Source organism: Chiloscyllium punctatum, chromosome 37 (genome assembly GCF_047496795.1).
Source record: "Chiloscyllium punctatum isolate Juve2018m chromosome 37, sChiPun1.3, whole genome shotgun sequence".
Taxonomy (NCBI): Eukaryota; Metazoa; Chordata; class Chondrichthyes; order Orectolobiformes; family Hemiscylliidae; genus Chiloscyllium; species Chiloscyllium punctatum.
The window spans coordinates 619739-636162 of record NC_092775.1 but is presented as its reverse complement, the minus strand read 5'-3'; the positions used below and the strand labels follow the sequence as shown (position 1 = coordinate 636162).

Sequence of the window (16424 nt, the reverse complement as noted above, 5' to 3'; positions counted from 1 at the left end):
AATTTAAGGATAGTAATGGCTGCCACTGGGAAGTGTTTTTCAGGCTGCTGTTTCCGAATAGCCGTAAGAAACAGAAAACGAGCCAAACAACTTGATAGTAAGATACATCCTTTTGCCCCTCCCAATGACCCAAAGGTGGTAAAAATTATAGAGGTGAAGGACTTGAAGCAGACCATTGAAATAGAAACTGGATACGGGGACTCAAATGCCTGGGTTGATTGGGTAAAGTATACTGTTAAAACTCTGGATGAAAGCAATTGCTATGCATGTGCTCCGGTAGACCGGTTGTTCACATAGTCCCCTTTCTGATCGAGTGGAACCAAAACAGGCAGGGCATGGAATGTATGATAGCCCTGTATCAGGATAAGACTGCATAGAATGATAGGAATTGTATCTCTAATATTCCCTCCCTCGGAGAAGACAGATTTGAAAGCTCCCCCCCCATTTTTGACCACGGTCGGGAATCTCACATTCTGTATAAGCTGACGGGGTCAAATTGGTCCAGAGACTTGGGGGAGCTGAGGTTATGTATAAAAACTCAGAATGACACCGAAATGGACAAAGGAGGGAACTACTCAGCACTCCAGGTTCCCCGGGCAGATCTCTGGTGGTACTGTGGAGGTAGAATATTGCAACCTACCCTACCTCCTGACTGGAGACGGATATGTGCAATTATGCAATTGGCAATCCCATTCACCTTGGCATTTAAGAAGGAGAAGGTGGTAGTAACAAAGAATGAGAGGAGTAAAAGGTCATTATTAGATACTTCCTTTGATGGTAGTATTTATCTCGACTCTATAGGAGTTTCTAGAGGGGTCCCCGATGAGTTCAAGGCCCGCAACCAGATTGCAGAGGTTTTGAATCGGCCCTATTTTGGTGGGTAATGGTCAACAAGAATGTGGATTGGATAAATTATTTTTTTTTACAACCAGCAAAGATTCATCAATTACATTAGAGATGCAGTCAAGGGTATATCTGAGCAACTTGATGCAACCAGCAGAATGGCCTGGGAAAATGGACTGGCCTTAGATATGATCCTAGCTGAAAAAGGGGGTGTATGTGTGATGTTAGAAGGTAGCTGTTGTACTTTTATTCCAAATAATACAGCATTTGATCGATCAATCTCTCGTGCCTTGCGAGGATTGACCATCTTGGCAGAAGACTTGGCTGAGAATTCAGGAGTGGACACATCACTCACGAGATGGCAGGAATCATGGTTTGGGAAATGGAAGGGAGTGGTAGTCTCCATCCTCACCTCCCTGATAGTGGTAGCAGGGGTACTGACAGCAATTGGCTGTTGTATCATACCTTGTGTATGAGGGTTAACCCAGCAGCTAATTGAGACGGCCTAGGCAAAACAAATACCTCCAAAAGGTAATCAGGCAGAGGAACTCAACCTCTTGAACAATGAGGGGATGGGTGACCTTAAGGAATTAGCCACTATAAATGAAGTCTCAGGGATGATGCTAGCGAACTGGAAGGCAACGTATGAGACAAATGCAGAAGATAACACTTAGTAGCCAAGAAGAAAAAGGGGGGATTGTAAGGTTAAAATTGTGCAGAATAAGGGAACAGGTGTTGCTTCTGCAAAAGTTTACATTGTTTAGTATTGGCACGTGCAGCCTAAGTTTACAGTGAGAAGCAAAAACAGGTAAAATTATCTATGACTAATAGGGCAGAGTGACCATGTAGTGGAATGTACCAGTAACAGGAGAATAGTGTGCCAGTCTCAGGAGGGATATGGCCAATGGATGGAATTTAGTTTGGCAGGATGATCGCACAAAGACAGCAAACTATGCCAGGATAGTCACATATAAGGAATGAGATAAATAAGAGTAAGGGGCGACAGGCTTAGAGTAATGGGAGAAGTAAATAGAGGCGGAGAGAAGCTATACAAAGGTGGAGTGAAGCTCGGTGGAGTGAAGCTAGTGATAGGCTACGTGCTACAGCAAAAGTAATGGGGTGAAAGGGAAGGACTGAGACACGCAGCTGAACAGCATAAATCAGAATGTAACCCTCAGATCGGGGTGCTTACTCGTTAGGCACCTGTTCTTGCAAGTACGTATCAATAAAATTTGCTGCTTCAGAATTTGACTCTGACTGAAATTTATTAATATGTGAGGTTTGTTTCTCACAGTTCAGCTTAGGTGATTGGAATGTGAGAATGGCAGAACAATTGTGTGTCTCCAGCAAGACTTGAAAGGACAGTAAATGGGCTGGGGGAGGGGAGGATGAGAACAAGCTAAAAGGGAAGAAATGGGAGTTGATTCACAATTTAAAGGTGTTGAACTCAATAGTCTGAAGATGGGATGTTGCTCCTCTAGCTTGTGCTATGATTCACTGGAACATGGCTGCACGCCAAGGACAGACATGTGGGCATGCAAGCAGGAAGGTGTCTTAAAATGACTAGCTACAGCAAGGTCAAGAGGCCACATTGGGTGCAGCGAATACAATGCAGGTAGGATGTCACTGAATGTGGGGCAGTCCAGGGGTCATAGTTTAAAGATAGGGGGTAAAGCATTTAGGATTGAAATGGGGAGAAATTTCTTCATGTAGAGTGGTGAACCTGTGGAAACCACTGCCACAAAAAGTGGTTGAGGTTAAAACGTTTCAAGAAGCCCCTGTATTTAAAATATTCAAGGATTGGGGGTGGGATTAGGATAGTGAGCTGGATGATCAGCTACGATCATATTGAATAATGGAGCAGGTTTAAGGGGTCACATGGACCCCTCCTATTCCTTTTTCCTATGTTTCAATCAAAGTCCAGTGCCCTGAAACATTCAATATGTTTGATTTAGAAGCTGCTACCGAATATTCTCTCATTTTATGTTTGTAATTACTTTAAAACATTCCACTTTAGTCAAATTTTTCGTCAGCTGACGTTCTGTATGAGAGTTTGTCAATGTCCTTCTGAAACACTTCCGGACTCCTCATTATTCTGTACCTCAGAGGCCTCCGTAAACTTCAGTTCGGGGGAGAAAATGGTGAGAATCGAGCATGCGCCATAACTCCAGGAGAGCGCGCGCGGGTTGCTGCGGCAACGGGCGCGAGATAGTCGGCCTCACGCGGGAGTCAGTTCGTCAGTCTGCCCCGCGGTCGGGGGCAATGTCGATGGTCCTGCTGCAGCTTGGACAGTGCGGCAACCAGATAGGCCAGGAGCTGCTGGAGCTGGTCAATACGGATGGCCGGAATGACCTGGGCCGGCCTGATAGTTACCGAGCCATTTCTCTGGAGCGCTTTTTCCGACAGGAGGCCGGGACCGATGGTAAGGGACATTTCTGCTTGACTCTGCTTTCTCTACACAGATGCTGCCAGATCTGCTGAATTTTTTTCCAGCAATCTCTGTATTTGTATCTGATTTCAAGTATCCGCAGTTTTTCCTTTTTTTTGCAGCTGGGGAGGGGGGCGAACCTTCAACTCTCCCTCAGATCCCTCACTTTTCACACCCCCCACCCTAATTCTTCACTTCACACACACCCCCCACCCAGATCCTTCACCACACCCCCCCACCCAGATCCTTCACCACACCCCCCCCACCCAGATCCTTCACCACACCCCCCCACCCAGATCCTTCACCACACCCCCCCACCCAGATCCTTTACTCTTCACACCCCCCCACCCAGATCCTTCACCACACCCCCCCACCCAGATTCTTCACCACACCCCCCCCACCCAGATCCTTCACCACACCCCCCCCACCCAGATCCTTCACCACACCCCCCCCCACCCAGATCCTTCACCACACCCCCCCACCCAGATCCTTCACCACACCCCCCCACCCAGATCCTTTACTCTTCACACCCCCCCACCCAGATCCTTCACCACACCCCCCCACCCAGATCCTTCACCACACCCCCCCACCCAGATCCTTCACCACACCCCCCCACCCAGATCCTTCACCACACCCCCCCACCCAGATCCTTTACTCTTCACACCCCCCCACCCAGATCCTTCACCACACCCCCCCACCCAGATCCTTTACTCTTCACACCCCCCCCACCCAGATCCTTCACCACACCCCCCACCCAGATCCTTTACTCTTCACACCCCCCCACCCAGATCCTTCACCACACCCCCCCACCCAGATCCTTCACCACACCCCCCCCACCCAGATCCTTCACCACACCCCCCCCACCCAGATCCTTCACCACACCCCCCCACCCAGATCCTTCACCACACCCCCCCCACCCAGATCCTTCACCACACCCCCCCCCACCCAGATCCTTCACCACACCCCCCCACCCAGATTCTTCATTTCGCACTCAGCAGATTTGACTGCATCTATTAACATTAACTCAGCTTTCTCTCTAAAATGGCTCCAGCAATTTCTGTTTTTGTTTCAGCTGGAGTAATAGAATAATACAGCACAGAACAGGCCCTTCGGTCCACAATGTTGTGCCGAACATTTGTCCTAGCTTAAGCACCCATCCATGTACCTATCCAATTGCCGCTTAAAGGTCACCAATGATGCTGACTCTGCCACTCCCACAGGTAGCATATTCCATGCCCTCACCACTCTCTGGGTAAAGAACCTACCTCTGACATCCCCCCCCCCCCATACCTTCCACCCTTCACCTTAAATTTATGTTCCCTTGTAACACTTTGTTGTACCCGGGGAAAAAGTCTCTAACTGTCGACTCTATCTATTCCCCTGATCATCTTATAAACCTCTATCAAGTCACGCCTCATCCTTCGCTGTTCCAATGAGAAAAGGCCTAGCACTCTCAACCTATCCTCGTACGACCTATTCTCCATTCCAGGCAACATCCTGGTAAATCTCCTCTGCACCCTCTCCAAAGCTTCCACATCTTTCCTAAAGTGAGGCGACCAGAACGCACACAGTACTCCAAATGTGGACTTACCAAGGTCCTGTACAGCTGCAACATCACTTCACGACTCTTGAATTCAATCCCTCTGCTAATGAACGCTAATACATCATAGGCCTTCTTGCAAGCTCTATCCACCTGAGTGGCAACTTTCAAAGATCTATGAACATAGACCCCAAGATCTCTCTGCTCCTCCACCTTACTAAGAACCCTACCGTTAACCCTGAATTCCGCATTCTTATTTGTCCTTCCAAAATGGACAACCTCACACTTGACAGGGTTGAACTCCATCTGCCACTCCTCAGCCCAGCTCTGCATCATATCTAAGTCCCTTTGCAGCCGACAACAGACCTCCTCACTATCCACAACTCCACCAATCTTCATATCGTCTGCAAATTTACTGACCCACCCTTCGACCCACTCTTCCAAGTCATTAATAAAAATTACAAACAGCAGAGGACCCAGAACTGATCCCTGTGGATCTCCACTTGTAACTGGGCTCCAGGCTGAATATTTACCATCTACCACCACTCTCTGACTTCGACCGGTTAGCCAGTTCTCTATCCAACTGGCCAAATTTTCCACTATCCCATGCCTCCTGACTTTCCGCATAAGCCTACATGGGGAATCTTACCAAATGCCTTACTAAAATCCATGTGCACTACATCCACTGCTCTACCCTCATCCACATGCCTGGTCACCTCCTTAAAGAATTCAATAAGACTTGTAAGGCAAGACCTACCCCTCTCAAATCCGTGCTGGCTGTCCCTAATCAAGCAGTGTCTTTCCAGATACTCATAAGTCCTATCCCTCAGTACCCTTTCCATTACTTTGCCTACTACCGAAGTAAGACTAACTGGCCTGTAATTCCCGGGGTTACCCCTATTCCCTTTTTTGAACAGGGGCACAACATTCGCCACTCTCCAGTCCCCTGGTACCACCCCTGTTGACAGTGAAGACGAAAAGATCATTGCCAACGGCTCTGCAATTTCCTCTTGCTTCCCACATAATCCTAGGAAATAGAGGCATACAGCGTGGGAACCCTTATGTCCAATTCACCCGTGCTGACCACTCATCCCAATGTGACCTCCTCCTATTTGCCAGCATTTAGCACAAAACCCTCTAAACCCTTCCTATTCCAATTCCAATTCCAATTCCAAACTAATGCCACCTATAAGTTTGCCGACAACACCACCATAGTAGAACGGATATTCATATACCCATCCAGATGCCTTTTAAATGCTGTGATTGTACCAGCCTCCACCCCTTCCTCTGGCAGCTCATTCCATATGCGCACCACCCTTTGTATGAAAAAGTTGCCCCTTGAGTCCCTTTTAAATCTTTCCCTTCTCATCTTAAACCTATGCCCTCTAGTTTTGGAATGCTCCATGCTGGGCGAAAGACCTTATTTATTACCCTATTGTCAGAGAAATTACCCAATTAAACAGCGAATTGGGTGAAATTGACTAACTGTTTATTACAAGAGATATTGCTGGAGGAGAAATTGACTAGGCTGACACAGAACTGACAGTCTGTACAGGTAGACCAAGGTTCTCTTCCCCGAGCAGTGAGTGCTGGCAGTTTGCTCAAGTGAAGAATGAAATCAGTGGGAGAACAATCAGCCGTCCAGGAATAGCAACCAGTTCGTAATTGAAACAGGAGGTTTCGGTCCAGTGTGAGAGTAGGTGCAAGTGTCTCTCTTATCTTGGCATCAGTGGGTTTCCATTGTGGCTTGGTCGTGGGCAAGTTGCCTTAGTGCCTCTCAGTCTGGGCAATCTTTGTGGAGTTCCAGTACATACGAGGAGCGAGGCTGCCCTTTGGGCTTTGGGAGTGGTTATGCTTATTGAGGGTTAGGAAGCCTATTGTAAGGCTGTCTCAGGAAAGGTATTCGCCAGTCTGGAAGTGTCTTGAGTCATCTCCTGTTTGCTGCCTGGTGTCTTAGTTAGCCTGTTTGGTGAAGGCTGAGGCACTCTGGGTAGTTTCTGTTGTGGCTTAGGCAGACATAGTTCTTTATCTCTTTTTGGCCATGCTGTGGGTGGGCAGGATACTGGATTTTCTCCCAGACCTATCCATGCACCTCATGATTTTACAAACCTCCATAAGGTCACCGTTCAGCCTTTGATGCTCCAGGGAAAACAGTCCCAGTCTATTTAGCCTCTCTCTATAGCCCAAATTCTCCAATCCTTGTAAATCTTTTCTGAAACCCTTTCAAGTTTGATGAATGGACTCTCTAGCCTCAAATGATGTTGATATTGCTAACGTTGATCTCACCTAATGCACGCCCTGTGCAGTGTAAACTGCATGCCCCTAAGTCTTTTTGATCTTTGCTTAATGTCTGTACATTTGTCTGTACTGCTGGTAAAGAAAGCTTTTCACTGTACTTTGGTACATGTGACAATAAATCAATCAAATCGTCATGCACCCATCCAGATGCCTTTTAAATATTGTGATCGTATCTGCCTCCACCACTTCCTGTGGCAGCTCATTCCATACACACATCACCCTCTGTGGTGGGAAAAGATACCATTCGTGTCCTTTTTTAAAATTTTTCTCCTCTCACTTTAACTTATGCCCTCTAGTATTGGACTCCTCCACCATAGGAAAAAGTCATTGGCTATTCAGCATTTATAGCTCTTTGTTCTGTTATAGAGTACCTTTAGTCGAAAAGTGTGACACTGGAAAATCACAGCAGGTCAGGCAGCATCTGAGGAGCAGGAGAATCAACATTTTGTGCATAAGCTCTTCATAAGGAATGTGGGATGGGGGTTTGGCAAGGGGGCTGAAAGATAAATAGGAAGGTTAGGATAAACTAGCTGGGAAGGCGATAGGTAGATGCAATTGGGGGATGATGGTGATAGGTTGGGGAGGGACGGATGGATAGGTGGGAAGGAAGATGGACAGGTAGGACAGTTCAAGAAAGAAGTGCCGAGTTGGAGGGTTGGATCTGGGATGATGTGGGGCGGGGAGGGGAAATGAGGAAACTGGTGAAGTTGATGTTGATGCAGTGTGGTTGGAGGGTCCCAAGGTGTAAGATGAAGCGTTCTTTCTCCAGGCATCGGGTAGCTTGGATTTGGCAGTGAAGGCCCAGGACTTGCTTGTCTTTAGCGGAGTGGAAGGGAGAGTTGAAGTGGTTGGCCACTGGGCAGTGGGGTTGTTTGGTGCGTGTGTCCCAGAGATGTTCCCTGAAATGTTTTGCGAATTAGTGACCTGTCTCCCCAATGTAGAGAAAACCACATTGAGAGCAATGGACGTAGTAGATGAGGTATTTGAGTGTGCAGGAAAATCTCTGACAGACATGGAAGGATCCTTTGGGGCCTTGGACGAGGTGTGGGGGAAGGTATGGGCACAGGTTTTACATCTCTTGCGGTGGTAAGGGAAGGTGCCGAGAGTAAAGGGTGGGTTGGTGGGGGCAGGGAGTGGACCTAACGAGGGAGTCACCGAGGGAATGGTCTCTGGGGAATGCCGAAAGGGGTGGGGGGAATATATCTCTGATAGTGGGGTCTAATTTTAGGTGGCGGAACTGGCGGAGGATAATGTGCTGTATCTGGAGATTTGTGGGTGGAAGGTGAGGACTGGGTGGTGGTTGTGTGGGGGGGGGGGGGGGGGCGGGGGGGGTGAGGTTGGAGGAGGGAGGTGTAGGGTCATCTTCTGTCTTGGAACCCTCCAACCACACAGCATCAACATTAACTTCACCAGTTTCCTCATTTTCCCTCCCCATACCTCACCCCAGATCCAGCCACCCAACTTGGTATCGTCCTCTTGAACTATCCTACCTGTCCATCTTTCTTCCCACCTATCAGCTCCATCCTCTCCTCAGACTTATCACGATCACACCCTCCCCCCCACTTGCATCTATCTATTGCCTTCTTAGGTACCTCACCCAACTCCCACTCTCCTATTTATCTCTCAGCTGTCTCTCTACGCCACTCCCATCAACCACCGCTCCTGATGAAGGGCTTAAGTCTGAAACATCGATTCTCCTGCTCAGATGCTGCCTGACCTGCTGTGTTTTTCCACTGCCACATTTTTTGACTCTGATCTCCAAGATCAGCAGTCCTCACTTTCTCCTATATAGTACCTCCGCTGATTGCTTACCAATTTTAGCTGTAATATTAAGGCCAAGTACAGCCTAAATAATTTTAATACCCACTACCTTCCCTACTCTTTCTGCTGTGGTATGTCTGTTGTGCAATTGAGCATTGGTCTTCCAGTGGGTTTCTGAGTCTTTTAAAAAAAAACCTGGATGAAATAAATCTGTACCTTTGTTAATGGCTGGATTATATATTTTTCAGTGCGATTTGTAATTTCCCAGTGCTGGTATGATCTTATTTTCAGCAGTGCCGGTTGCTCGGGCTGTTCTTGTGGACATGGAGCCAAAGGTAATCAGCCACACTTTGGCCAAAGCTATGAAGTCAGGGCAGTGGAGTTATGGAAACCATTCCCACTTCTGCCAAAAACAAGGATCTGGAAACAATTGGGCAAATGGGTAAGAATGAATTTAGCCACCATCACAACACTTACAATACGTGGATTGTAGTGGTTTAAGAAAGCAACTCACCATTTTTTCAAGGGCAACTAGGAATGGGCAGCCAGCAATACCCACATCCCATTAATGAGCCATAGTCATAGAGGTGAAAAGCACAGAAACAGACTCTTTGGTCCAACTCGTCCCTGCCGACCAGATATCCTAATCGAATCTAGTCCCACCCACCAGCACCCAGCCCAAATCCCTTCAAACCCTTCCTATGCATATACCCATCCAAATGCCTTTTAAATGTTGTAATTGTACCAGCCCCCACCACTTCTATACATGCACCACTCTCTGCGTGAAAAGGTTGCCCCTTAGGTCTCTTTTATATCTTTCCCCTCTCGCCCTAAACCTATGCCTTCTCGTTCTGGACTCCCCCACCCCAGGGAAAAGACTTTGTCTGTTTATCCTATCCATGCCTTTCATGATTTTATAAACCACTATAAGGTCACTTCTCAGCTTCCAACGCTTCCGAGAAAAAGCACCAGCCTGTTCAACTTCTCCCAATACCTCAAATCTTCCAACCCTGGCAACATCCCTCTAAGTCTTTTCTGAACCCTTTCAAGTTTCGCAACATCTTCCTGATAGGAAGAACTGCACGGAATATTCCAACAGTGGCCTAACCAATGTCCTGTACAGCCGCAACATGACCTCTCAATGCCTGTACTCAATACTGTGACCAATAAAGGAAAACATACCAAATGCCTTCTTCACTATCCTATCTACCTGCAGCTCTACTTTCAAGGAGCTATGAACCTGCACTCCAAGGTCTCCTTGTTCAGCAACACTCCCTCGGACCTTACCATTAAGTGTATAAGTCCTGCCAAGATTTACTTTCCCAAAAATGCAGCACCTCGCATTTATCTAAATTAAACTCCATCTGCCACTCCTCAGCCCATGGACCCATCTGATCAAGATCCTGTTGTTATCCAAGGTAATCTTCTTTGCTGTCTATTGCATCTGCATTTTGGTGTCATCTGCAAACTTACTAACTGTACCTCTTAAGGTCACATCCAAATCATTTATATATAATGAAAAGTAGTGGACCTAGCACCGATCCTTGTGGCACTCTGCTAGTCACAGGCGTCCAATCTGAAAAACAAACTCCATCACTACTCTATGTCTTCTACCTTCAAGCCAGTTCTGTACCCACATGGCTAGTTCTCCCTGTATTCCAGGTAATCTTGCTAACCAGTCTCCCATGAGGAACCTTGTCGAATGCCTTACTGAAGTACATATAGATCATGTCTACTGGTCTGCTCTCATCAATCCTCTTTGTTACTTCTTAAAAAAACTCAAATCAAGTTTGTGAGACATGATTTCCCACGCAGAAAGCCATGTTGACTATCCCTAATCAGTCTTTGCCTTTCCAAATACATGTATAACCTGTCCCTGAGGATTCCCTCCAACACCTTGCCCACCTCTGATGTCAGGCTCACTGGTCTATAGTTCCCTGGCTTATCCTTACCACCTTTCTTAAATAGTGGCACCAGGTTAGCCAACCGTCAGTCTTCTGGGCACCTCACCTGTGACTATCAATGATGCAAGTGTCTCCACAAGAGGCCCAGCAATCACTTCTCGAGCTTCCCACAGAGTTCTCGGGTACACCTGATCATGTCTTGGGGATTTATCCACTTTTATGCGTCTCAAGACATTCAGCACTTCTTCCTGTGTAGTATAGACATTTTTCAAGATGTCACCATCTCTTTCCTACATTCTATATCTTCCATGTCCTTTCCCAGAGTAAACACGATGCAAAATATTCATTTGATATCTCCCCCATCTCCTGTGACTCCACACAAAAGCCGCCTTGCTGATCTTTGAGGGGCCCTATTCTCTCCCGAGTTACCCTTTTGTCCTTAACGTATTTGTAAAAACCCTTTGGATTCTCCTTCATTCTGTTTGCCAAAGCTATCTCATGTCCTCTTTTTGCCCTTCTGATTTCCCTTTTAAGTATACTCCTACTGCCTTTATATTCTTCTAAGGGTTCACTTGATCTCTCCTGTCTATACCTGACATATGCTTCCTTTTTCTTATCCAAACCCTTGATTTCTTTAGTCATCCAGCACTCTCTATACCTACAAGTCTTTTCTTTCACCCTAACTGGAATATACTGTCTCTGGACTCTCGTTATCTCATTTCTGAAGGCTTCCCATTTTCCAGCCGTCCCTTTACCTGCGAACATCTGCCCCCAATCAACTTTTGAAAGTTCTTGCCTAATACTGTCAAAATTGGCCTTTCTCCAATTTAGAACTTCAACTTTTAGATCTTGCCTATCTTTTTCCATTACCGTTTTAAAACTAATAGAATTATGGTTGCTGGCCTCAAAATCCTCCCCCACTGACACCTCAGTCACCTGCCCTGCCTTATTTTCCCAAGAGTAGGCTAAGTATTGCACCTTCTCTAGTAGGTAAATCCACATACTGAATCAGAAAATTTTCTCACACACACTTATCAAGTTTTTCTCCATCTAAACCCTTAACACTATGGCAGTCCCAGTCTATGTTTGGAAAGTTAAAATCCCCTACCATAACCACCCCATAAGTCTTACAGATAACTAAGATCTCCTTACAAATTTGTTTCTCAATTTCCATCTGACTATTTGGGGGTCTGTAATGCAATCCCAATAAGGTGATCATCCCTTTCTTTCTATAGGTTCCACCCAAATAACTTCTCTGGATGTATTTCCTTGAATATTCTCCTTCAGTACAGCTGTAATGCTGTCCCTTATCAAAAATGCCACTCCTGCTCCTCTCTATCCTTCCTGTAGCATTTGTTTCGTGCATCATTAAGCTGCCAGCCCTGTCCATCCCTGAGCCATGTTTCTGTAATTGATATGATATCCCAGTCCCATGTTCCTAACTATGCCCTGAGTTCATCTGCCTTCCCTGTTAGGCCCCTTGCATTGAAATAAATGGAAGTTATCAGTTCTACCTTGTTCTCAGCTTTGTCCCTGCCTGCCCTGACTGTTTGACTTGCTTCTTTTCTTAACTGTATCAGTCTCAGATTGATCTCTCTCTTCACTATCTCCCTGCTTCCCCCCCCCCCCTCCACACACACACAGACACACACACCTTACTAGTTTAAATCCTCCCAAGCAGCTCTAGCCAATCTCCCTGCCAATATATTAGTCCCCTTCCAATTTAGGTACAATCCAACCTTCTTGTACAGGTCACTAATGAATTTAAAAGAAAACCTCTGAAACAGCAACTTTCTTTTGACAATTCTTTACTATTAAGCCCTTGTTTAATATTTCAAGTCTGCAACCTTCAAACTTGAGTTGAGAGCTAAACTGAGCCAACTGGCAAATGCATAGCCCTCAAAAAAGATTTTAAACAATATTTCAGCTTTCTAACGTGCTTACATGTGCTTGTATTATTATCTGGAAGCATTTGATCTGCAGTGCTGAGTTGAGAGAGTGCTGCGCCATTGGAGGTACTGCTTTTCAAGCAATACTTCAAGCTGACTTGATTAAGGACACAAAGTTGAAGGAACCTTTTGGGGGAAGCAACCATAACACAGTCACAGAGATGTACAGCATGGAAACTTCAGTCCAATTCGCCCATGCCGACTAGATATCCTAATTTAATCTAGTCCCATTTGCCAGCACTTGGCCCATATCGCTCTAAACCTTACTATTCATATATGCATCCACATGTCTTCTAAATGCTGTAATTGTACCAGCCTGCACCACTTCCTCTGCCAGCTCATTCTATACACTCACCACTCTCTGCATGAAAAAGTTGCTCCTTTTGGTCCCTTATATCTTTTCCCCTCTCCCCCTAAACCTGTGCCCTCTAGTTCTTCCTCCCCTAGCCCAGGGAAAAGACCTTGTGTATTTAATGTTTTCATGCCTGCCATGATTTTATAAACCTCTAAGGTCACCCCTCAGCTTCTGACGCTCCAGGGAAAACAGCCCCAGCCTATTCAGCTTCTCCCTATACCTCAGATTCTCCAACCCTGGCAACATTCTTGTAAATATTTTCTGAACCCTTTCAAGTTTCACAACATTCTTCTGATAGAAAGGAGACCAGAACTGCACACACTATTTGAAAAGTGGCCTAACCAATGTCCTGTACAGCCACAACATGACTTCCCAACTCCCATACTCAATGCTCTGATCAATAAAGGAAAATATACCAAACACCTTCACTATTCTAACTACCTGCAGTCCAAGGTCTCTTTGTTCAGCAACACTCCCCAGGACCTTACCATTGAGTGTATAAGTCCTGCTTTGATTTGCTTTGCCAAAATGCAGCACCTTGCATTTACCTAAATTAAACTCCATCTGCCACTCCACAGCCCATTAGCCCATCTGATCATGATCCCGCTGAACTCTGAGGTAACCTTCTTCGCTGTCCAGTACACCTCCAATTTTGGTGTCATCTGCAAGCTTACTGACTACTCCTGTGTTCACATCCAAATAATTTGTCTCAATGACAAAACATGGTAAAATTCACCCTGCAGTTTGAGAGGGAAAAGATTGGAAGAGAAACCTAGTAGGGAAGACAGTGGAGCAACAATGGCAGAAGTTTCTGATTGTAATTCGGGGGCTCAGCAGTAATTCATCCCAAGGAAGAAGCAGCATATTGGGGAGGATGAGGCAACCTTACGTGAGAAAGGAAGTCAGGGACAGAGTAAAAGCAAAAGAGAAAGCATTCAATGTGGTGAAGATAAGTGGGAAGGCAAAGGATTGGGCACCCTTTTAAAAACCAGAAGAGGCTAACTTAAAAATACAGTAAGGAGTAGAAAGATGAAATCTGAGCTTCCATAGCTCATAATATATAAGATTGTAAGAGATTTGTTTAGATGTCTAAAAAGTAAGACTGAGGCAAGATTGGATATTGATCTACTGGAAATTGAGGCTAGGGAAGCAGTAATGAGGAACAAAGAAATAGTGGAGGGACTTAATAGCTACTTCACATCTGTTTTCAGTGGAAGACACTAGCAACATACCAGCTTCGAGAGTCAGAGCATCACGAAGGAGAAAGTCCAGGGAACCTGAAAGGTCTGAAGGTTACGATAATGAATATAATTCAGAAGTGCTTTGTTGCCTGGAAAGTGCTTTAGGATGTCTAATTTGCAATAGAAATTCAAGTCTTTTCTGTTTCCTCTTTACATCATCACGAATAAAATGTTTAAATTTTGTTTTGCTACTTAGATTCTGCATCCATGGTCCTCGGCATGAAGAAGCTGTGCTGGATTTGGTCCAAAGAGAGGTAGAGCAGTGTGAGAGATTTGGTGGCTTTATTGCAATGATGAGTCTGGCAGGAGGTACTGGCTCTGGCTTGGGGACTTATATCACTCAGTGTTTACGGGATATGTATCCAAACTCATTCATATTGAACCAGCTCACCTGGCCTTATGGAACTGGAGAGGTAAGATTGGTTCTTGGTTATGGTGTTAAGTCCATATAATTATATATCATAGAATCCCTAAAATGTGGAAACATAGGGATTTGGTTCAACAAGTCCACACCTATCTTCAGAAGAGTATCCCACTCAGACTCATTCCCCTACCCTATTATAATGCACCTAACCTACACATCATTGAACACTATGGGCCATTCAGTTTGTCTAATTCACCTAACCTGCACATCTTTGGAGAGCCTCACTTAAATTGGGGTAGATGGAAGTGATATTTTTACCAATGAGAATAATTTAATCTGACAAGTGTCAAAATGCCCAAAGATAAATTACTTGTTTACAACTCAGTGTCAATTATTCACTCATCTTTTTAAAATTAATTTGAGATCCTGTAACTTCTCTGTCTTATTAAATTTGAGCATGTGATCTCATCACTGCCAGATAAGGTGCCTTGGAAGGTTCTACTCTGCAATGCTGTGAAGAAATGCATTGTGTTTATGTGGGATTTAGCATTATGCAGACTGTTTTTTCATAGAATAGCCTTTATTGTCACGTCACTCAAATGAGTGCAGTGAAAAGTTTGTAATGTTGCCTCTTGGCAACATCTTAGGTATAGAGTACCTAGGTACAGATGTTTTAAGTGGTGTTAGAGAGTAAAAAGTAAAAGGTTAGCATGGGAACAGTTCAAAAGTCCAGAATGATAATAGAAGTGACCATAAGTACTTAGGTTCCAGTCCCTCTCCAGCATGATTCCATGCCCGCTGGTGTAGAATGCAAGGCCACGCTGCCTCCATGTGCCGGTTTCTGTCCAGGGCTCATTTGGCTGCTGCACTGGCTCCAACCTGTGCACTCTGCTGCTGCACCAGTATTTGGCCTGCTCACTCCACAGCTGGGGCTGGACTTGGTCTGATCGCTGTGCTCCCACTTGGGCTCTGACTGCGACCAGTCGTCTTCGACTCTAATCTCCAGGCAGGGCAGTCAAAAGCTGGGGTGGTGGGGAAGGAAAAAGCTACAAAGAAAAGAAATAGAAGAAGAAAAGGTAAAAAGAACTGGCGAGCAGAGGCACTCTGATAGGAGCGTCCTACTCTTCTGCCATCTTGTCACATGAAAATTGGTTGTTATTCTTGGTTCTTTCTTTTTAATAGAATTTCTAGTAGATTTTGGGACCAAGCTACCTCCTGACTTTATCTCAGATAATCAGGATTTCACATGAGTAGCTCATTTGGGTATTGTCAGCTTTTGTAGTGTTTCAATGACTAAACCCTCACCTGGTGAGAAGCAAAAAATTTAAAAGGGACCTAAGGGGCAGCTTTTTCCACACAGGAGATGGTGCGTGTGTATGAAATGAGCTGCCAGAGGAAGTGGTGGAGGCTGGTACAATTACAACATTTTAATAAGCATCTGGATTAGTATGTGAATTGGAAGGGTTTAGAGGGATACGGGCCAAGTGCTGGCAAATGGGACTAGATTAGGTTAGGGTGTCTGGTCAGCATGCATGAGTTTGACTGAAGGGTCTGTTTCCGTGCTGTACATCTCTATGACGCTCGGTCAGAAGGTTATTGGTTCAAGTCCCACTCCAGGGATTTGTGTGTCAAAACAAAGACTGACACGCACTGCTGAATGTCAGATGTACCATCTTTTGGGTGAGACTTTAAATTGTGGTCCTCTCTGTTGTCTTAGACGAATATCAAAAATTTCATCTGA

At 45.5% G+C, this 16424-nt stretch overlaps 1 protein-coding gene across 8 annotated transcripts in view; it reads left to right on the top strand.

The window, feature by feature from the left end:
- The first annotated feature begins 3011 nt into the window (after positions 1 to 3011).
- tubd1 (tubulin, delta 1) overlaps positions 3012 to 16424 on the top strand; it is a 34550-nt gene continuing 21137 nt past the window's right edge. For 2 of the 8 annotated variants that reach the window (XM_072556063.1, XM_072556058.1), the window contains exons 1-3: positions 3014 to 3265; positions 9162 to 9312; positions 14516 to 14732. In XM_072556063.1, coding sequence (XP_072412164.1) covers positions 3106 to 3265; positions 9162 to 9312; positions 14516 to 14732 — 528 coding nt within the window. In that variant the 5' untranslated portion in view covers positions 3014 to 3105. Of the gene's footprint in view, positions 3266 to 9161; positions 9313 to 14289; positions 14363 to 14515; positions 14733 to 16424 lie in introns of all 8 variants that reach the window. The other 6 variants (XM_072556064.1, XM_072556065.1, XM_072556059.1 and 3 more) reach the window with 6 other exon arrangements.